At 35.6% G+C, this 24,143-nt stretch overlaps 1 protein-coding gene across 1 annotated transcript in view; it reads right to left on the reverse strand.

Moving 5' to 3' along the window:
* The window catches only part of PREX2 (phosphatidylinositol-3,4,5-trisphosphate dependent Rac exchange factor 2), a 163,744-nt gene that overhangs the window by 72,925 nt on the left and 66,676 nt on the right, over positions 1-24,143 (reverse strand). The window contains exons 10-23 of the mRNA XM_088529745.1: positions 23,590-23,739; positions 20,360-20,504; positions 19,881-19,981; positions 15,635-15,738; positions 14,231-14,280; positions 13,640-13,715; positions 12,810-12,882; positions 11,437-11,579; positions 11,217-11,309; positions 9,714-9,862; positions 7,402-7,487; positions 4,989-5,125; positions 1,096-1,213; positions 25-209 (exon numbers count right to left, since the gene is read on the reverse strand). Of these exons, the coding sequence (XP_088385871.1) occupies positions 25-209; positions 1,096-1,213; positions 4,989-5,125; positions 7,402-7,487; positions 9,714-9,862; positions 11,217-11,309; positions 11,437-11,579; positions 12,810-12,882; positions 13,640-13,715; positions 14,231-14,280; positions 15,635-15,738; positions 19,881-19,981; positions 20,360-20,504; positions 23,590-23,739 (1,610 nt within the window). The remainder of the gene's footprint in view (positions 1-24; positions 210-1,095; positions 1,214-4,988; positions 5,126-7,401; positions 7,488-9,713; positions 9,863-11,216; positions 11,310-11,436; positions 11,580-12,809; positions 12,883-13,639; positions 13,716-14,230; positions 14,281-15,634; positions 15,739-19,880; positions 19,982-20,359; positions 20,505-23,589; positions 23,740-24,143) is intronic.

A 24,143-nucleotide genomic window follows, 5' to 3' on the forward strand; every position in this document is an offset into this window, starting at 1 on the left:
ATACACAGAAAAATTGCTTCATACCTTAGCAGTCAAGCTGAAAAACCCCTTTGGTTCAACCATTTTCTCCAGCACGTGGCATTTTATTCCTGCTGTGCTGTCATACTCATAAACCACTCCATACTCCAGATGAACATTGTCAACAGTCAGACTCACATGATCTTTCTTCCCATCAATTATTGCCATAGTGTTAAACTTGTCAATTACCTCTAGAATAAAGAAAATAACACAATCATCTGTGAAGCAGGCTGGCCATTAAACAAAAGAAAAAGGACAGAGGCAACATTTCTAGAAATAGGTATGTCCTGATTGCTCCTTCAGAAACGCACACCAGTTACCAGCTGCATGATTCAAAATCAGAAAGGCAGTAGGTTTATGGATGCTAGAATATGAGATTGATAAGCATGAGCATGTCAACTTCATGATGCTCAAGAAGCAGAAACAGAGAGGATACAAAAGTATTCCTTTATAAACAGTTATAGTTGAAGGAAAATAATTCAGTTTTACTTACAATGTAGAAAAGTAAAAAAGCAACAAAACAAACTGGAAGCTAAGTCATTCTAAAAAAATCAGAAGAAACTGACCATGAAAGCATTTACAGTCATTTACCCAGCATTTACCCAGAGAACAAAAATACAAGCTACGTGTTAACCATCTCTTTAATTATCATCTCTATAGATGAACAGAAATACAGCCTTTTCTAAACCTTAATTACTTGAAAATAAGCTGAAGGATGTCCGATTTGCTATTCCTCATCCAGTATGCTCACAACTCATTTAATGTAGTATTAAGTGATTTCTACTAGTGAAAATAAATCAGATAATCCTAGGATTGTGCACCCCATACATGAAAAATAACCAGATTTTTCTGAAAGTTTCACCTGAGCTTTTTAATTGAAATTGGGAGTACAACAATTTTCAGAAGACGGCACGTTAAATTTACCTCTTTAGAACACAAAAGAATTGCAAAATCTCATGTAAAGCCAGTCTTACAGTCTGTTTATAGTTTTCTCCATGAAAACAAAAGCACTTCCTGTATTTTTGCTACTATACCAACATTCTGAGCAACAACAAAATAAAAACAAGCTGCACATACCTTCCACTTTGCAGTCAAAGGCATCTCCTCCGTCATCTCCAGACGGCTTAGTATTCGTTTTCTGAAGATCTTCCTGAGCACTCTCAATACTGTTGTAAACCCACTGTATAGAATCTTGCTAAAGAATAAAAAACAAAAAAAAAAGAAAAACTTTGTTAAGTGCAATCTAGGGCTTTTTTTGCTGCTTTTAAACATGGAATAGTAACTTTAATTCCCTAAGTGTTATGAGCTTTAATGAGCTTTTCTGAATTTTATGTCAATAACACTTTGAAAATAACAGAAAAGTCTGTCTTTATCTAAAGCCATCTGATGCATTTAACCAATTTACTTTTTTATTTCAGCATATACTGTCATGAAGCAGTATGAAATCCCTGTCAACGTGGCTTGTATCACTTTTATGTCTCAGGCAAAAATAACTTAAGACATTTCTAAACCAAATTACATATCAAAAAAGAAAAAAAAAGGAAACAGAAAACAGTTTTTTTCAAAAAAAAAAGAGAGAGAGAGAAACAGTTTTTCCTTCAATAAATTTGCTGCATGTGCACAGGGCTAGCATAGATCATGGAATAACCAACCAAAGGTAGATCTACTTAACCTACTCACCCACTTGTTATCAGCAAGAAGAATATACACTGCAACCCTGACTACTTGTATTTGCCTTTATAACAGTTATTTTATTAGTTCTGCTTTATTTTCTTCCTCAGCTTAGCAAAAAAAAAAAAAAAAAAAAAAAAGGACAGAATGCCTTTCTGAGGTTGCAGAGTCCAACATCTTATGTGACCAAGTTACTCATGAGCCCAGGAATGGCAGCTTGGTGAAATGGCCTACAAAAGGCCTACAAACGGCAACCTCACGTAACATTCTTTCTCCCCTTACCCTTATTTACACATCTGCCCATCACATGTACACCATTCATGAGGCATCCTTAGCATCCTCGTCAAATAACCAGATGGGCATCTAATCCCCACAGGGTAACCTGATACGCTCGCTTGCTTTCAGGATCAGAGAAACGCTCACCCTCACATGGTCCACATCAAGTCACGCTCCCAGCTCACTGGAGACATATGCTCCTGTCTGAGCAGCCCTCAGGGCACAGGGCTGCATGAAGCAGCCTGGCTGCCTACGTCTAGCTCACCAGCTGCACGTTTAGCCATGGCTGCTCACACACCAGCAGTGCAACAGGAACTGTGGAGCTGCTTCACAAAAGTGTCTGGTTCCAGACAAGACTACCTAAAATACCTGCTTTTTTCATAACATTTGATCTTTATCACTATGGAAGAGGGGCAATCAGATGCTTACATATTATACGTATATATATGTAGAAGCCTATGTTCGTATATGTATACAGTATAGTGTGTGTATATATGTACAAGTGCAGTACAGGGCCTATCAAATATGTCATACCGAATACACTTCACAAGAAGTGTGCTGGTCAACTATTGATTCCCTCTCCAGTAACTACAGCAGAATAAACGGCTCCATTATGCCTATTCTGAAACCATAGCTTTTAAAAATAGGTTTGTGGAACAGAATTCAAAGTTAAGCAAGGATGACAAAAATATAAGCTGGATGTTGTAATTTTCATGCAAGATGCCAAGTACATCGTATTATGTTTTGCTAGTGTACAATATTTAGCCATTAATTTTAACTTAAGAATCTAAGAGAAGTTTAAATTCTTTCTTGTTTTGAGATGTAATTTCTCTCTAGGTTTCCTCATTTCAAATATGCCTTATTTTTCACTCAAGGGCAATGGAAATACTTTTGGAAAACACCTTAACTTCCAGAGTTCTCTGAGGATTGATGGAACTTACCTGTGCACAAGCCAATTAGCAGAAATGACTCTGAATCCCACCCCTTTGCAGCTTATCTATGGAGTCTTATACAGATTTGTTATGCATGTGGGCAGCATTAAGCATTACTATCTAACAAATTTGGAAAGTGTGAAAGGACTCCTTCCTTGGATTGACAAATAAAAAGGTTAAATTTGCTTCTTGATTCACATTTAACAGGGCCTAAAACAAGGCCTAGCTTCAAGTTAAACCAGAAATCACTGTTTCAACAGTTGATACAAGATACAATGCAATATAATCTGCAGTGATGTTCTCCAAAAGTATCACACAAAGCCCATAAACTAAGCATAAATCGGTAGCAGCTTCATCAGTACCACCGGAAGGAAATAGGGTGTAATGTCATGGAGCAAAACCTGCTTTAAATTTTGTTCCTCCAGACAAGACAGAAGGAATATAAACACTTTCCAAGAGAGGGTAACAATACAGCATATTCACACTCTAGCAGTATGAATCTGAGATGAAGCTTTGTACTCCAGGCACTCAAGCAGATTCCTCACACTGTGAAGCAGAGTATGCCCTTTCATCTACGCAATGGCAGAGCTCAGGAGAGACTGGTGTATTCTTATTAAAAAATAAGATAAATTCATAGTCATTTTCTAAATAATTAAAATCCAAATTTTCAGAATAGGAAATGAAATTCTATACATCGTAACACCAGTGGGAATACTGCCATTTATTTTAGTCTAGACAGGAATTTTTGCATATCACTTGATAGTATTACATTTTAGATTAAAGTTTTCTCAGAAATTCTTATCAATTTGGAGGATTTTATTTATTTGGAATGAGCTGAACCTAATCAGCTCCTTTTCTTATTGAAAGAAACACTCAGCATAGGAAAAAATAGCATAAATATTCCAATATATCACACAAATGGAAGAAAAACCATACAGAGCAATTTGACATGTGAAGGCTAGCCAGTCGCTAGCCAGCACGTGCTAGCCAGTCATTGCTTTTTGGATGCCACTGACCTCTTTAGCAACTCCACAACTGTACAACAGTTAAAACACATGTGGTGTTCTAGACGGTTTTCGTATCTTTAGGCAAAGCACCCTCCCTTTAGCACAGCACACCTCCCTTTAAAGAATAGGTGAGCTCTGTCTTGATCTGTTAGGTAATAACTTCAGTTCTATGTTATAGTTTTTAAAAAAATCCAGACAGAATTTTCACGAATCTCTTATTGGCAAGATGTAGTTCAAACAAATTCCTATTTACCATGCTCATCTCACATCAGTTCAGTAGGTAAAGGAGGCTGATTTCACATTTGACTTTAATTGGATTTTTCTTCTCAATTAACAGACACTGGAAAACTTTGTGAAGTTCATTAATGATGCTGGTTCACGGTTTATGAAAAATTTTCAGAAACTTGAAAAAAATACATTATGGAATCCTCCTGGTTTTGATTTTCTTTCTTATCTTTTCTGTCTTGGAAGTCACAGGTTTTTTATTGTAGACTGAAAGTGAAAAAAGCAATACAGAACTTGCATACTTATATTAAAAAAAGATAAATTCAGAGTCCTTGAACTGTTGAAGTATTATCCTTGAGTTTCCAAAGATTGGAATGTAACAGGAACACAATGAGACTTTTACTCATACTCAGACTTTTACAGTATATGCACTTTGCTCTCAATGTGCTGAAGTGTTATAAAATTCTAAAAGCTGATCAGTTTTTTGCAATACATTCTCTTGAAGATGACAGGCAGTGAGCTGCGTAAACCCCCTCCCCATCAAGATGAGAAGATACCTGGCAGTGCTTTCTGCACAGGACTGTAGAAACACTCAAAATAATCCTTTAGAATGCAATATGAGAAAAATTTTAGCCATAAGCTTAGATTTTTTAATGTTGATGTCAAACAACCTTGAACAGCAATATATTGATCAATACTCATTCTTTGTAGTTTAATTGGCTAGCTTTTCCCTCATGACCCTCAAACACAACAGACATGCAGACGGAGATGTACACCACACTGTTGGCTTTAGCTGTAGAGAACATTCGAGAAAAAATATTAAGTCAGAAAAACTGCAAGTAAACCAAGTAAAAGATACCTGCATGGGGCGCCTGTATTTCCTGCACGCTGTAACGTGAGCAATAACACTTGCATGAGTCTCTTTGCTGACGTTAATTCCATTGACTTTGATTATGCACTGGCCAGGGTGGAGACCTGCTGCAGCTGCTACTGTTCCTAGAAAAAAAAAAAAAAGGCAAGAGTTGACAGATTTATTTTTCTAAACATCTCCCTTAAAGCTTACAGCCCAAGAGCCTCATCTTATACGAACATCTGCTGTGACTAGTTCTCCTGGAGTTCCACTGTCTGTGACTCCTAGAAATAGCTTCTGAAGTCAGCTGGACTCTGCAAAGATATCATGTTCTGTAGCAGATGATTCCATGCAGAGATTGGATAATTATTCTAAAGACTATTTGATAAAGCAAAAGTTGATTGCCAATATGTAAATGTGGAAAATCTGCCTACAAGGATTATAAAAGATTAAAATGTTCTAGCTTGAAACCAAGCTAGGTCTAAGTCATAACCTAGACAACTTTTTTTTTTTTTTCTAAATTCTGTTATGTACTTAAGCCTATGGGCTCTTTGACTGCCAGGCATATAAAACACAAGCTTTCTGGTGACTGGCTTATAATTAAAAGAAGTATTAGCGCACACTAGAAATTCTTGCTAAACAATAAGGGACAAATCCAAATCTAAGGATATTTCCATGTAGCCTATCCTTATTTTAATCTCTTTACCAATTCATTTATAAAAGAAATTGCCTAATTTAAATTAAACAGATAGTAGGAGACTTTATTAACTTTAATAATTTTGAACAAAGAAATAAAAATACTCCTTGAATCACATAAATATTTGGTCCAGTGATTTATTTTCACCATCAAATAACTATTTAAGGATTTTTTTTTTAATCCACAGAAAGACTGCTATAAGCAGCTGCTTCCAAGTCCTTCCAGCATGACTCAAGCTGCCCTCTGGAAGGACAGCCCGCTGGAGTATGACCTGCCATCCTACTGAGCACTCAGATCTTCTTGTCTTTGTTGGTAGAACACTTTGAAAATATTTACTCTTCCTTCCTGCAAGGTTAGGTACAGAAGCTTGCTATTACAAAAGAAAAGGCAAAACAGAATTTGCAAGGCTGAGAAATAGAAAAGCCATGTTATGATTTGTCAGGTTAATTTGACAAGACAATAACTGAAAAAGGAGATCTGGGCTCCGGGCTCCCTCATTTTAGTTATTATCAGTTTTTCCTTTTGTTTGGGGAAAAAAAAAAAAAAAAAACAGAGCAACAACAGATGATAGTTGCATTTAATACCAAAGAAAGTCTTTGGAAATTGCACCATTATCGGTTATTACAAATTCCCCTCTCTCTGCTCCCATCAAAGTCGATTTAAAAATATAAATTAATATAGGCCTTTTAAAAAATCTCTCAAAACAGCAGAAATATTATTTAGAATTCAAAAAAAAACCCCAAAGTCCCAATTCAGCAAAAAATGTTAAGCATATATGTGTAAGTACACACATTCTAAGCATATGCTTAAAATCTTTCAGGCTTAGCAAACCACACAAGCAAGCACTTACATCTTATTGAGATTAATGGGAATAAAATATGTGCTTAATGAACAAGGACAGGCAGATAAATTGAGACCCAGGTGTGGAAATAATTATCTCATTGGCTCAACAGTCTACGGCTTGTTAGACTTTCTCCTCCTGAAAATCTAATTTCTGGCACCACACCTTAAAAAAAAAATCTAGTTCTGTCCAAATCTGGCTACTTTGCAGATCATCACTTTAAGTCCCTCAGTTACAAAGGGGGTGGGAAATAAACTGTCCCACAGTGGCTGAGAATACAGATTGAGGTGACACTACCATCAACACCATACAACAGCAGCCAAGGACACTTCAAATTCTTTTGCTGATACAGTAATCCAGAACATACTCAGTTGTTGAAGGCAAGTGTTTGATAGTGGTAACACAAAACATAGCAAATATAGTATTTAGAGCAAACTTCTGCAATTACTAAGACAAGGTAAGTCACTAGCATCCTTGAAAAGATTTGATAAAAGTATGTTTTCTGTAGCACATTTTCAGAAGATTGCAGAACCACCTGGTGGCTTAACAAATTAGCTGTCAGGAAGCAGATCCCAACATCCAGTCCCTGAAGAAGTTAATTTTGCATCCATGAACTGTTTTCTCAATCTGTTAAGGTCACGACATGACCTTATTTAACTTAGTTAAGTATATGCATTCATAGAAATATATACAGAAATAAACATGGCAAATTTCAGAAACATCTATCTAAAGAGTAAAACATAAAGTAGCATGAAACAATCTTGTGGTTTTTATCTCATATTGTCTGTGAAACTGAAAAAGATCATCTAAGATGAAACACTGATTTATCTGGGCCAGGCCATTAAGATATTAAACACATCCATTTTGTAGCTCTTATGCCTTACCTCTCCCAACAGCATGGACAACTGATGGACCAAAGCCCCGGATTTGAAATCCAAGTCCATCTGCAGAGTCCGGAATCTTCACTGTCCTGAAAAAAAAAGCAAAGAATGTGCAAATAAAGAAAAAAAAAAGGGGTATAAGAAAAAAGAAGGGGTATAAAATACTTATGCTCAGGGGTATAAAATTCTTATGCTTTCATCCAATTTACAATCTCAGATTAAGCACCATGTGCATTGCAGTTATTTTGCAGCACTTTAATCAGAAATGTGAGCAAGGTACAACATTGAAAGCAATCAGAGAAAGGCAATAAAAATTCCTGCAGAATTTCAATATGCTGATTAAAGCCAAAGCACGACAGTTTAAAAATCTCTCCCCAAAAGAGATGTGCAGCTGTGGTTAGGATGCCATAGAATAACAACCTGAAAGTTCAGAGAAGGCAGGCAGTCAATCAGACAAGTGCACAGAGCCTTAAGACCCAAGATGATGCAAAACATCAGCTCACAGGAGCTACCGAAGGTTATGGAGTCTAGATTTCTATTAGAATTTTGTTAATATCTAAATTTCTAATTGGCAGCTTTTACTGAAAACATGTTTTGTTGGAGTTTATCCGAGAAGCTATACAAGCCCCTGATTTTTTCAAAGAAAGGATTACCTAATACTGTTTATATAGCATGTAGACACATTGCATTACGTCCGTATGTTCTCTTAGGTGAGACACTAATAAAGCTACTGACATACATAACCTTAACAAAAACAGAGTTACAAAAATCAGGATTTACATCTACTCTTCATGTGGAAGAGTAACCCTGAGCTAACCTGAAATACACTCAGGCTACGGATATGATACCAGCTGAGGCTGCAGAAAAGTGGCACAGTTGCATTACTCCTTATGAGAGCTAGGTAGGTCATGCAGGTAGTGCTCTGATTTAACTGTGCAGCCTTTCACTGGCTCCATTTGCCACTGCAAAATCAGACAAATTCAAATTGATGCTGAAAAGCAATTTTAAAGTAGATTTGAATAATTCTGTAGTAGGTTTGATTTACAGTTTTAAATAATATCACTGCACTACTTTTTGTACTTCTATTTTTTCCTAGTATACATAATGTTTTGCATTTAGATGCTATTACAAGACTAGATGGGATCTAAATCTCACTGGAGCCTCTAAATCTTTAAAAACTTTTAGATGTTCTTAAAATTAACAAATTTCCATTTGAAATATTTCAAAAAATATTGATTTTTTAATATATGTATTGTATATTAGCTAAAATTAATACAATCCTGATAGTTTCATTCTGAAAATTCTTTCTGAACATGCTAATCAGTTAACCATCAAAGACCTTATTTCCCTCTCTGCTCTTTTCCTTATTCCAGGCAGGGCTATATTTCTCAAGGTATATTTCCTAAAATGCTCTTATTAAAGGAGAAATACATTAATATTATATTTCTTAACCAAAGCCATCCTCAAGGCAGTCTGCACGTGCTACCTGGTAGCAGGAGATGGGTTCCTCCCTATTCTGTGAAATCTGACTAAAATTTCTCCTGACTGCTGCAGCTTGTTCTCCTCTTTCTGTGGTGCGTGTGCAAACCAGTAAGAACCGCATTCACTTTAATAGACTCAGGCTCATTTGAACATCTACTGAATTCGGAGATCAGGCCTCACTTCATGTTTCTTTTCCATTAGACGAATTGCGTTGAGGTAGCAAGGGTCAAACCTCCGCACAGAAATGCCTCCCTTACGTAAAGATGCAAAGTTGTTTACTTGTTACTCCTGTTTATATGACCAGCACAGACACGGAAGAGGCCCATGAGATCATGAAGTCTAACTTCTGCCAAACCAGGAACTAATCCCCAGACAGAGGAATTTGTTTTATAAACAGAGTATCAGATAAGTGATAAAAGCTGCCCATCAAAGAAACCTCATTTATATTTGCAGTTTCTGTATGTACTTGAAGTGGAAGAACTAAAGATCTAAAGCCCTGCTGTTCTGCTTTTCCTGACTGACAAATGCAATAAAATAAAACCCAAGCAGGTCTTTACCCAAGCAGTACTTGGCTTTAGCAAAGTAAGATTAGATACAAGACTTCGTGCTTCAATTCTCTATCTATCCTTTTATTTTTTCATGTTACTATTTTACTTGATCAGATAACTTTGTAAAGAGCATTGAAAAGAACTAAATAACATCTCAGTAATAATAAGCATTTCATTTCCAACATTTATAATAAGCCCACAGTAGTGCTGTTTAAAGTTTCTCTTGTCTTAGAAAATGCACTTCGGTTGTAGCTTTTAAAATCCCCCAGCGGTATGACAACTTACTCCCGTGGTTTAGTGCTCACGAGAACCCGAAGGGGTTTCCTGCTGTTCAAACATGCTTTCAGGAGGCAGTCCACTTCACTGAAGGGTCGCAGAAAGACCAGGTCACCATTAATAGCAAAGATTTTTCTCCCAACTTCCAACCCTGACATCTAGAAAATAAATAACAGTTGCTTATATGCTTGTTCCTTATAATCAACAACATTATATTTTCTTCTGCTTGCATGCAGCCCCAATAGGACTAACAACACATACATCTTCTTTACATTCTTTATGCCTTCTTCACACAAAGTGCACAGAAGACTAACAACAAAAAATAGTTGTAGAATTAGTTATTTTGATACAGAGCATACTGTAAACTCTAACACGAGGAGACCAAAGTGAGTTCGAATCTTAATCGAGGTTTTATGCCCACTACAGTGACAGTTAATACTTACAATAATTAACACACCAGCTTTGACTGAGCTAGTTGTTTTGATTTTTTTTATTACCTTATCTAAGCAGCCCACCTGTCATTCTCCAAAGGAACTAAAACTTATTGCAAACAGATGGACTTAATGAATAATTTACTAAATGAATATTTATTAAGTTCCAAACTGAACAAGATCCTTAAAAGTTTTGTGGGCTTGTCTGTGAGCCAACAGTACAGCATGTCAGATCACAGACCATCTATAAACTCTGCTTTAACAAGAAAGAAACCATATGCAGCGAGGGTGCCCGGATCCAGGGTGCTGCTCAAGGCACACGCTAAGCACGTGCATGAACTTTGGGATCATGACAGAGTCTGACTGTAGAAAAAGACAGCATGGAATTACACCAAGCTCACAGAGCCAACTCCTCCCGGATATAGCTCTGTAGCTGTATTACATTATTGCTTTGCTGTGTCTATTTTTATCATCATTACTATCCCATCAGGAGATCTACAAGGACTTTAAATCCAGGTCTAATATTTTTTTCTCTTTTACAAGAGACATACTCTTTTTTTTTTATCTTTGCATGTGTAGAGACTCATACATTTTTGTGATAGGAGTGGGAATTTACTTCACCGAACATCAAAAATCACTAACAAACTGAAAGTCTGTACTTTCTTCATTCACATTCTGAAATTCTAGCCTTTATACAATTGCAAATAAAAATCATTAAACCTTAGCTCAGCCTTTACTGTGAAACAAATGATATACACATTTAAAGAGTAGCATACTTGTTTCGTGTTCATTTAATGAACTCTCACTGAAATATTATGAAATGCATCAAAATAATAAAATTTAACTTATACTATTACTCTCAATACAGCAAATTACCTGAAAGTAAAATGAGTATTAATAATGGTCACAGTTTTGTTTTAAGCAAAATGATTTGAAAAGTTTTTAACTAGAGCTTTCTTGGAAAGTTTTCAAACTACTGTACTATTGTGTATGATTAGTTTTTTTCCTGAATGTTGCAGAAAATTTACAACTTAGTGTACAATTTAGTAAAACATGGAAAATAATTTATAATATTTGATACCTCAGCATTTGATCCTTTCTCCACCACTTTAATAATTGGTACTTTATTTTTATCTTCTAAAACAAAACCATAGGTGCCTTCATTAGATTTAATCTGAAAAGAAAGTTTAAAATATTGTTCAGAAAGTGGTTAAAAAGAGTTAAACTATAACTCCATTTTTTGTCACTATAATGAATTTACTAATCATCAAAACATATGATCATTCAGTTTACCAACTTACCAGTAATGACTTGGCTATTACATTTTCCACAACTTTTAAATCATGTTTCATGAGCCTGTGCTTCATGTTTGATCCTTCCATTTCTTCATCCGCAAAAAATCGGAACAGCAGTGGTTCATCTTTAAATTCACTTTTTTCTAACACTGTATGACACAAGAAACACAGACATCGTTTCTTTAGGGGGGAATTCTTCAATATCAATATCTCTTGAGGACCATAAAATACTGCACACGTGCATATTTATCAAATGTTAGCAACCTATTTTGTGCGTCAGTCTACACAGATTTTAATTTCTAATAGAAATTGTTTGGTTTTTGTTTGGATCCATTACAGTGAGCTTTCACTGAGTTCATTTTCAAGTACAACATGTGGCGTCAGCAGAGTGAGGAGGACATATTTGTCTGGAAAGGTTTTAGTGAAAATGTCTGGCCCAAAGCTCTCTCCTAAAAGGGATTTACAAACATGAGTTTGGAAGGTTCTGCTGGACAGCTGCTGCAGATCACTGCTCACCACCACACTCTGGCACTCTCCAGGTGGTGAGCATGCCAGCATCATTATTAGAAATGGGTTTACTGGGGATGGGGAAGCAACTAGAACAGCAGATGGATGCAGTTGTTATGTTTAAAAACAAAAGGAGAAAGAACAAACATCTCTGAGGGGCAGTTATTCTCCCTCTTTCCTCCTTCTACTTTAGTGAATAACCTGAATAACCTGCCACTTCAAACCTTACATTGAAATCTTGCCTCTGATGGCATTAAATTCAGTCCTGTTCTTATTTTCAGTTCTGCACACATCCTGGCTCTCTCCCTTTTCTCTGAAATCCCCTTTGCTCTCTGATATCCTCCTGATTTTCCCACTTTTCTACAGTCCACTTTCTCCTGCTATCACAGCTTCACAATTTCAAGTCATGTTTTTCTGTATTTTCATTCATACTTCCAAAAATGGCTCTTCTTTTTTTCCCTCTTAAGAAATCACTTTAAACATCTTCTACTACTTTTCTGCCATTAGCATTAGTTCCCACATGCTCAATTTTCCTACACCTCCATTTTTATTTTCACTGTCATCTCTGTGAACAGGTACACCTGCTTAAAAATTTTCTTTCACTAAGTAGCTAATAAAAATTCTCCCCTGAATCATTCCAAGAATGAAACCCTCATTATCTATTATAAAACTGACTTAAAATGATTTTCAAATATACAATAGGTTTTTGTTTTCTTGAAACTTAATGCATAGGTCTCTTCAGAAATGCAATAGAACTACTTACTTCCTATCCCTTCGGTAATATCTTTAGCAGCCTCTGCATTTCCTTCCTACTAAGCAGATGGTGTTAAACAAAAAGCAAGTATTATCTTGGACATAATGTACTTACTTACCATGGTGCATAAATCCATTGTCACAAAGAGCTACACCAAGGATCATGGCTTCCTCCCTGGTCCGGCAATCCCCCTGTTAAACCACAGCATGGCTTTGGTTCAGATTTTAACAGAGGAAAATGCTTCTATACAATCTGGCATAACCTCAAAGCAAAGGCACATCTGTAGGTTATACTAACCATTGCCACCTTTATATGTAATATTTATAGGGTATATATAATACAGTATGTGTGCGTGCATACATATATACACACACAGGCATATATGGGGGGGTTATATGCATATACAGTAATATACCTCTTTACAGTTACAAATAGAATAGTAAAACATTCAGTAACATTGCATTCTCTACAAAAACTGAACATAACAGAATCTAAAAAGGTATCAAATTTAAAACTGGTATATCTTGTTGTAGTGACCAGGCTATACCCATCCTCATTTCTAGCTTGCTTAAAATTAAACTGATACAGCAAATTGATACTATTTTTATCCAAGCAGTGAGTAATTTTGAGATCTCAGACTCTATCCATTTCAACTAAAATCATGAACAGTGTTACATACTGAATCACAAACCTAAGTCTCATTAAAACATTTAAAGTTCAACAGCAAATAAAAAAGAGAAGCATAAGAGGGATGAACAGCACAGCTGCTGATGGCTGTTTGGCTGGTTTCTGTTATTTCCTCTTTTAAGAGGATTACATTTACACTCACTGTTCCAATAATTAGAACTCTTTCTTAGACAAAATATTTGCATGTTACTCCACTTAATACAACACTATCTTCCCTACCAAAATTTAAATAATTGCACAAATCCAAAAGTGTACACTTGCCTGTGCAATCAGCCAGTCTATGAGTTTGTTAGCCATGACAACAGATTTGTAGGTTCTCAGATGATAATCCTTATCCCTGTTCAAAACAAAACAAAATGAACCCTTAAAAGAGTACAAAAGAAAACTTGTATTTTATATACGAGTTGGTACAAGCATGAATTAAGCTTTTTGTAAGTGAAACCTTATGCTACAGATGGGAAAGAGGAGGATGCCCACCCCTTACTTGGGCAATATTCTCACTGGAGCATAAAGGTGGAGAAAAAGGGAGCTATCTTGTCACAGCTGAGACTCTCCAAACGACAGAATGGAGTGTATAGAAATGGGTATGTTAATACATACAGTAGGCATCCAAGCATATCAATGAGGACCTATAAGGTTCTAAAAGTTTGAAAAAAAAGGTCATATTCAACTGAGCCTGTATTTGTTTTATGATGCAGCTATGCTGCTTCTCTTGATAGCCCTTCAATCTTGTTTGATTCTTCCCAAGAGACTAATTCAAAAGCCTGGGTTGGTTCCTATGTTCAAACACAGTATCTACAGAATATGCATCTCTCTTGAATGAGTCACGGAGGATTTCCCAATTGGGCTCACCTAATTACTGGGTTAAACAGGCTGTGAAGGCGACAGTACAAACGTACACCCTGTCAAAGAGAAAGATGAAGTTAATTACACTTTTACATGTAAGGAATGGACACAGTAAGGGAGCCTAACTGTTCTAAATGCATTTTACTTAAATCTATTGGAAAGCATATATCTTCACAGGTGCCAAAACTTACAATTTTGAGGTAACAGTAATATTCATGAATAAATGATGAGATCGAACATTTCTAATCAAGCTTAACTAAGACATATGAAAAAAAAGATTAGTTTTAAGATAGTATTAAAAGATTATTTTGAAGACATAGTAATCTTAAATAAATGTACACAAAACTTGAAGGATTTAGCAATGATTCTATGCATTCAGGTTTTCTCAATCACTGCTTGTTGTTCTACAAACAAAATGAATAATTAAAAAAAATCCAGAAACATTCAATTATATCCATAGTCATCTTACTTACAAATTGAAATTACAGTAAGTCAGTAAACTTGGAAAAAAAAAGTAGAGAAAAAATAGAAAAGTAGAAGATGCCAAATGATTTAAAGATGTGGAACTTTTAATTAAAAATTATTAAAAAGGCAAAAATAAGCAAAATATCTGGAAGAGTGCAAGGTGCCCCCATCAAAAATGGTGTTTTGAAAATTAATATTCCCTGATATTTCCCTAGTAGACTGTCAAAAAAGAATTATAACTGCATGACAAAACACAGATAACAATAGAAAACTCTGTCAAAATAGATTCAGATTGCTCTGCCTGCTAGTTCAGTATTGAATTCTTGAGTATTGAGTTCTCTTAGATATATCTTAGCATTATATATAGATATACACATATATGCATACCAGGAGACTAAATCAGTGACATTGTATTTTAATATCCAAATGGTGTCATATTTTCCTTCTGAAAATCATGAAAGTTTGACTATCAATAGGCTTAAAAGCTATTCTGTTCAATCTTTTTTTTTATCCTTACAGTGAAGAGATGGACTGTATTACATAAGCATGTATTTTACAATATCTATTCAGTTCTCGATTTAATGCTTTATTAAGTCACTAATAAAAGTCATTCTAATTTACAGGGAAAAAAAAACTTCTATATATGCCTCTGTATATTAAAATGGATTGAAGAATAAACGAACTGTGAGTTTTATAATGAAAAAACATGGACAATGCATCCTGCATATGAAACGATTAAATAATTAAAATACACTTAATTTTGTATTTAAAATACATAGCAACAAGCCAAAATCTGACCTTAGATATAGATAATTAACTTTGATTCACATAAACACAGAGCTAGGCAGCTGTGAGGGGATGCTACTTATCCTACCATAATATTTTATATTATTTTTCAAGCAGATTTTTAATACATCCTTACTAATAATAGCAACTCCTCTGTACCTTAGAAATCACATCCTGCATCTCATTTCTTGGATAATACGTTCCATCATCATATCGGAATCTGTACAGCATGTGTTCAGGTTTGAATTGGTGCTTATCTGTGACTAAAGAAAAAATAATCATGTATTGTTAAGGTATCTTTCTGAAAATATCAAAAAGAAAGAAGACCCAAGTAATTCCTTATAACAACAACACTGCGTAGTAATTAATTTCAGATAGTGAGGGCAGGAAACAGTCATAGATCATTTGGTGCAAGTTCCTTTATGTCCTTACACATATTCCGCAGGAATGCAAACAATTTTATGTCACAGGCATAGACAGGACAGATAGCCAGGCAATGAACAACCTGGAAAACTAAGGAAGATACATCCAATGATTTTCCTTCACAAAGGAAAATATATCAAATACATTTTACATTGGGTATATTCACCTCCATCCCAAATCTTTTGCAAAACACAACAAGAAATTGTAGCTATTCACATTATTGTTCCACATAACTCTCTGTTCCAGCTCTTACTGAGGCCCATCTCATCTCAAATCATCCAATAAAAACTCAAGCACTGCACAACACATTGGAGCAATGATGCACTGGGACAGGGATCGGAGAGGGAACGTTTTCCTCAATACATTGCCAGCTGAAAGTCTTAAGTATAAGGAACTTGAAGTCATTATGAAGATGTTGAAGCCAATGCAGAAATCCACTTCCCCAAAGACCCACGATGAACATTATCTGAACATGTGAATCCAGTTTAGAAAAGCTCACAGAACCTCACACAGCTGTTTGGCCAAAGCAGACACATCGTATGATGGAAAACTCCGAGAAATGGGGCTAAGGCAAGTCCTTCGGAAAGCCCCCTGATTTCATCTGCAGACTGAGGACAGCACCAGGCATTAGCACCACCCTAAGATACCTATCTTGTGTCAATTATTCTTTTACTTGAAAACAATAACTTTAAGTCAAAACCACATGCATGTGGCATCTATTTCTCATAATAGACTATCATTATGGCTATGTTGAGCAGAGTACCAAGGCCCATAGCAGATATATTTTTTCCAGTGTGCTTCCTATATCAAGTGATATATCAGCCATTATTCTCTTCACCACATTACCTTGAACGCCAAAAGCTTTGCACAGTAAGGTGCCACCTGTAATCAATGCATTATTTTTTATGCTCATTCAAGATCTTCACTGTCTCCACATAGCACCTAATGTGTGGACATAAAAGCTGACTTTACATAGAGAGTGGTTTCAGTAGGGTCATGTGCAAGAGCAAAATAACTTCTATATTTGCATTTGATATATCCACTAATAATAAACCCAAGGATGTTATCCTGAATTTTTGATACTGCCTTGAACTGGCAGTACATGCTGAGGTGATCAGCCACAATAACCACAAGGCTCTTTTGCACATTATTGCCTTTCCAAAACATCAAGTACAGCCTACAAAATTTCCACTTATAACGCTTGCTGTAAGTATCCAAATGCATTTTAATGGACTGTGACCGTTTACATGGGCAATAAAGTTTTAGTTTCGCAATTAAAAATACTCTCCTAATGCTGGGATCAACAACCTTAAAAGATTTTTTTAAAACCAGCGACTACTAGAAATAGAAATCACCATCATAATTCTATTGCTTAAGGCCAAACTGTTCCTCACTGTTACAGAGAAATACAGGGAAGGAATCATGACTACAAAGCACCTTTCGATCCTTGCATGCCTGTAAAACACAGAACACAACCCTGAAGAATGCAAGGGTTGCATTTCCCCTACTCACACATGGTCCACCAAACTAAAGAATAGGTTCACAGAGTCAGCACATCTTGAGCTCTGGAAAGCAAGAAATCAGACAAGGACACTTCCTACTTGAGTATGCGATGCAAAATACCAAAATATCTTCAGGCGATGCTGTGGATGAAACCATAAAACAACCTTTATTTTTGTTTGCATTTTGCTTTCTATAATACAGACATGATTTGGCTTGTTTTGCTCAAGAGGATGGATAGATGGATCATCAACTCCTGAAGAAGATTTAAGAAAAAAATCAGCCATTTTATGTCCTAGTTTTATGTTATCTAGAATCAGCTGCACATTCCTAGGGCCATAGTTTCACAAATACTTGATAACCTATTATCATAGCTAAAATGAGCAACACTATTTAATTTTCTGTCTCACTCTCACCCATGCATCCACACTCCCTTGCATTGCAGCATGTATTTATGTGGCACTCAGCAAGGAAAGGGAACTAACTCACTTTAAGTTAGTTTTTACTTTTACTTTTTTTGCCAGGGTAATTTTATTTCCCATCAGTACTCCAATCCCTGGAACTGCAAAGCCATAAAAGGGATCAGGACTGTTTACTTCAGCAGCTGTATTAGCTTATCCATTTTTAAAACTACAACCTGAAACTGTCTCATAGATAGATTATCTCAGCAAGTCTCTTCAGGTATCACACACAATGCCAACAGATGAATTTAGATGAGTTCTTTACAAACAGGTTTTTCTTTCATGCAAAGCTGGAAAAAGAAACAAGGTAAAAAATTTAACTTTTCCACTTGCAGGAGTTCATGTACCAGCAAGTAAATCAGTGCCCATCACAATATGGGTCTGGGCCTTGCTAGAGTGAAGCCCAACACAGTGAAAAGAAGGGCATGCACATTGAATATGCAAAGTCTAACAAAGCCCTCTGTAACATTTGCAATGTGAATATCAGCCAAACTTTCTTTCTCCCTTGCTCCCTCCATGAAAACAGATGGTTCATTCAGCTTTATTTTAAGAATTCTATTTTCACCAAACCACAGCTGGATCTACTATTCAAAGTAGCATGTCTGGCTCATATTTCTATGCTCCAATATAATTACCCTTTTATCTCATGAAATTACACAATATTCATATAACTCTGTATTGAGAAAGTCTATTAGTGTATTTGGGATATAATTTATGAGATCAGAAGAAGAATCTCTGGCAACAAAATAATTCCACTGACAACAATTCTATGTGTGTAGCAAGCCTAATAGCATCTGACATTTGAGTGATGGTGAAGGAAAATAACACAGACTGGCATTAAAATATTAAAGACTGCATGACTGCAGATGAATATCTTTAATATGTTTACTCCTACTCTGTGTATGTTTAAAATGCATAAAGCTAAGCAGTGCTCTGTTACTCCGATTTTCTTTCCAACCAAGGACACTGAAAACATGGTGTTAAAGAGCCACCATCTGCCTCCCAAATAGATTATCTTACTTTGAATTTTGTAAAATAGCCTCAAACCTTTTCTGTATTCCAAAACAATGCCCAAATCAGCTCAGGAATCTGAGCAGCTTCTGAAGCATTAGAAGATTTTTATATCAGTTTTACAAGGTAAGTCGGAATTTACTAAGAGACAAAGTACATAAGCATTGCAATGTAAATTATCAGTTTTCACTTAAATTTACACTCTGGATTCATGCTGGAACAGCATCTAACTTCACTAATTGTTTATAAGCGACTGCACTTTAATGCAATCCACACATCTTCAAGAACAGAAGTTTCTCCAGTTCTCTTGTATCGTCCTGCTGAACCATATCTGGTAAAAGGAACAGAGAGGAGGGGCTGATTTGATATGAAAAATCCTATTAGTGCAAATTACCTCAAGAAATCAGCACTTCTTACTGACTCAAAAGCTATCATTTCGGTTCTCTCCAGAATGAAGTCAAGCCAGATGATTAAAAGAGAAAAGTTCAGCATGAAAATTCAAATTTTAACAGCACTGTAATCTACTGAAAATAGGGGATTAAAATTTGAAATATTAAACTATGGAATGTAGGCTGGTTTCCATCAGCTTCTTTCAGTTGTTATGCCTAGAAGATAATCAAGTACATCCACAGGGAACTGCAGCATTTGTTGTTCACTCCCTTTTACAATTCTTAGTTGAAGCCTTGCCTAAAAGATGGCTTATATCCCTAAAAGCAGTCTACCCTTCTTTATGTTCCCATAGAAGTGATTTCTGCTTTACAACAGGATATCAACTTTAGATCCCTGTTTTCAGTGTTGTGATCCCAGCAGCACAGATCTAACCCAACTAAACCAACAGAACCACTCCCAGGAATCTAGGCCCTGGCAATTGCCCCATGAGGTCTGTACAAGGATACTGCAACAAACTGCCTTGAACTAACAAGATCATCTTTTCGTGAAAAATAAATTAAATTCATTGTATTTGTAACAATTACATTGAAAATAAATAAGTTAAAACTAATCATATTTACCATGATGGATAATGCCATTTTCTAATAAAGCTTGGCCAAGGTGAACACCTTCTTCAGATTTGTGTATCTCTCCGATTTCCAGTAACCAGGACACAAATTCACTGAAAAATATATATATATATATATATATATATAAATGCCATATCACCACATCTACTACCTTTTCTTTCCAGTACCTCCTTATATTTGATACTCAAGTACCTAAGTTTGTAAGTAATCTACAAAATACTTTGCCTAACAAAATTATTTCTACCATAAGGTCACTTTCCATTTTTATTTATTACAGACAGGGCCAATATTCTGTCCATAATGGGAAACATTTACATGTTTCCTAATTACATTTTGGCAAAACTCTGGAATGAGAGACAAATAGCCCTAACAGACATTGAAAACAAACAATGGTTCCCTTAAAATGCCAAAGGAGATTTAAAATGTGTTTTCAGCTGGTTGAAATTTATACTATCAAATGCATATTCTACCTTCCAAGAAAGCATTTGGGGAAAGTGGTTAGTTTCCTCTTCCTGTCTTTGATGAGATTCCCTTGTTTGCACATCATTTTGTAAAGTCTTTCTCCTTGTTCAGAGATCATCACCCAAGTGTCTTGTTCCATGCCTAGTTTTAAACCTGCCAAGATACATTCAGATTTTATGAAGTTATTTGCCATTCTGTTTCAAAACATTGCACAAAACTAAGATGTAAATTCCATGTTTTTGTATATAAAAAAGCAAACACAAAAGTAATTATTTTCCATTATTTTTGTTCCAGATCAAGATTCAACTAAAAAACTGATATTCATATAAACATAATAAAAAACCCTTATGTTAAAGGTAAGTTGTTCTTGCAGAAGTACACCTATATTGACAATACCATTGACATCACAGTAAAAAAACTAATTCTGTGATTTTCACAGACTTCATTATGTAAACATATGAGTAAGGTATCATCCCTTCTCAAGTTTAGAAGAAAACTTCTATTTTTACCATGTGACAATAAAAATATTGAGATTGTCATGAAATATTTACCAAATTTCAATGAAGAGTAACTAGTTATCTATTATGTACTTTTTGTTTTACGTAAGATTACCCCTTTTCTACAAATGCATATATACATCTTGATTTCTATTTGTTTCAAAATTTTTTCAGCAACAAAAAGCTCTGAAGGTTTTGAGTGTAGATATTTGTTACTATTTTATGTTTTCCTGCTACTCTTTTTGAGAAAATATTACTTCTCAGTAACAAAGAACATCCTTGATGATCAAAACAGCTTTCCTGGAATTACATGTCATTGGTAACTCACAGAACTTATGCTCCCAAGGAGTAACCAAGACCTTTGCAGCCCACATGCTTTCTCTATAAGAACAGTTATTAATTCTGAACAAAAACATACAGTTCTGGAATGTCTTATGCATGCCTTATATGTTTGCAGTTTGCAGTTTGCAGTTCTTCAGACTTGTACATTTTTAGAATTATAAGTGCACACCGTTTATATGAGTAATAGTCCACCTTTTTTTTAATTCTGCAAGAATCGCCAGAATTGCCATGCGCAAAAAAAATATATATAGTAATAACCAACAATATCAACACATATATGGAAGCGTTTCTCATGAGGCATGAACCTGATAAGTGTTGATGCTGCACAGATAGAACATCATTTGTTCCCAGGAAAAGAATATAAATATGCTGCTATTGGAGCTCCTAGGATGTCAATGTTTTTATTTGTATTGTCTCTTTTAAGAGGGTATAAAGGCAATGCATGATCAAACTTGGAGATCATCTCCTTTTAAATAAACTTACAATTCACTGAATGTCTCAGGTGGCTACATGAAAGTCCTGCAACTCACTGAAACAGTTTCTAAGAAAAAGTTTCCAGTTCAGCTTCAGTGCCCCTTGCAAAAAAGTATGACCTATATAGTGGTCAGAGTTGGTATTTCAAATGCAGCTACTCCCTGCCCAAGAGATCTGACACGCGTGTACATTGGATTTAGTTAATCTCTGACTTAAAAAGGAGAAAAGATGCTGCGCTTATATGTGCAGCCACTTAGACATCAGTTTAATTGCATACATATACATGAACTTCACATCTTACTAAGTAAACATGCAATTAAAGCTTCTTTATGCTCACAGTGAACAGGGAAGTGTTTATAGTTACATTTAGATACAATATTTGAATACGAAGATGTTAGCAGTTTGGTTCCTGCGTCTTTTGGCAACCTGCCTGCAATTAAGTGATGCATCCTGCTTCAGAAGAGGTGTTTATACAGATGTTTTGAAAAATCTTTGAGCTGGAGGAAAAAGATAAATTTGTATATTGCTAGAGCAACAGAGATACTCAAGAAATATCTTTAAAGATTTTCTGTCGGAACTCAGTTTGTGTGAATGCCAAATTCTCTCATGCTCTATTCTGTTCCTATTTCTCTCTTGGTTGCCTCCTCAGCAGCAAAACCACTGCTTCCATCAAGAGTTGAAAATTTCCCTAAATATAGGATGCTAAAATCTTAGGATTTTAAGCCTGTAAGGCTTAGGTCAAACTCACCTCTATTACTAGCTTCTCAATCGTAAAATATCAAATAATAATATTTCATAAACATGAAGTACTTACTGTTTTTACTTTGATAAGGAAACCATGAAACTTAACAATGGCAAAGTGGGATAAAAATCTTTATAAACATTTTTACACAAGACTGAACAGAAGCAGATTTGTTTTTTGTTGTTCGTGACACATCTCTACCAAGTTGATGTTCATTTGTTACTCCAAAATGTTGAGTTCTTAGAGGCCTACGTCATTTTTTTAACTTTTCTTCTTCTACTTATTCATTATGGATCTATTGATTAGATAGTGCTCAGATACCCTACTTGAAACTCTGTCTTTAGGTCAGATTTTATGTAAACATCCATCACTCAAACTGAAAGAAAGGGAGTACTATAGTGTCCGAGTTACAGCTGAGGGAAAAGGTGATGGCTTATAAACAAGCACCAGAAACCTATGCTGGCCCGCAACAGAATCCCAGATCTAACCCTGGGGTCCTATTTTCCAACACCACCAAGGCCCCACACATCATTATTGATCTGAATATTTGAAACTAGCTCCAGAAGATGGTGATGATGTGTCACCTTTCCCTGGCTCTGTTTTGTGATGGGTTCACCTTGAACATATGAGGTAATTCGTTGTCACATTTGATATCAGTATTATATTTCATCCTAGCATTCTCCCACTAAATGTTTAGATGGATAGGTTTTCTTTCCAGCATTTTTTTTTTTTTTGGTTGGATGAAGGAGAAAAGACCAAATGGGTTTATTCTGGGGTAGATCATCTATGTGAAGATCCAACATAGAAAACCTGCTCATTTCAGCAATGTGTCTAGTCACAAAAAGACACCCTTGCATACAGATCCCACAAACTGTAACAGTTCACATGCTTCAGTAGAGTTATGACTATTTAAACCTGAGGCTGAGGACAAGCTGTCAAAAACAGATCACATCATCTCCCAGATTCCAAAATCAAATTAATTGCTAACATCCATGATTCAAGTCCTTATGTCTTTCCCAGTACGAGTTTGGTTTATTTCATTCAGACTGGTATTCATAAACTTGCAGTTGACCCTGATGCCATACGTTTGCATGGCAGCTGGTTTTACTAAAGTAAACATCTCAACATAAAAATAGAGTACAGACCTCTGGCACAGCAAGAGAAAAGAAGTTTATTCACATACCTTTTCTCCTTTCTCGTTCTTTCAGAATAGCTTCCAGCCATTCTTGCTTCTCTTCGGGGGTTTTTGCCATGCATACAAACCATTTGTTCTTTGCTGTGTTGTGGATCTTCCAGCCATTAACAACAGTATGGCCACTGCTATGATAGTCAGCTGGGAAAAGGTAAAATCAAAATAAAATGGTTTGAAGAACACAGACTCTTAACATAAAAATAAAGTTGTTATAAACTCTGCATTTCCTGAAAGTTACCTACGACAGAAAAGATCAAAAGGAGTTTAAAGCTGAACCATTATCTGTGCAATTACTATATAGCCCAACTATGAACTATTCAATAATTTAATGAGCAGTATTCTTTGGACTTTTAGTAAATCTAGTACATTATAAAAAAAAGCAGACCTGGAAGGAAGTATGAACTTGATGCTAAAAAAGGCAGTGTCCTCTTAATAAGCTGTAATGCAGACAAAAGCACTCTGATAAATACTGCAATCTGTGTGTGTTTTTTTAAGTAATTCCTTAAAAATCAGTATTGTGGTTTTGTCCTTTAAACTACGGAAAT

This window comes from Tinamus guttatus, unplaced genomic scaffold, assembly GCF_059628265.1.
Source record: "Tinamus guttatus ecotype Peru unplaced genomic scaffold, ASM5962826v1 Tinamus_guttatus_pri_ptg000343l, whole genome shotgun sequence".
Lineage (NCBI taxonomy): Eukaryota > Metazoa > Chordata > Aves > Tinamiformes > Tinamidae > Tinamus > Tinamus guttatus.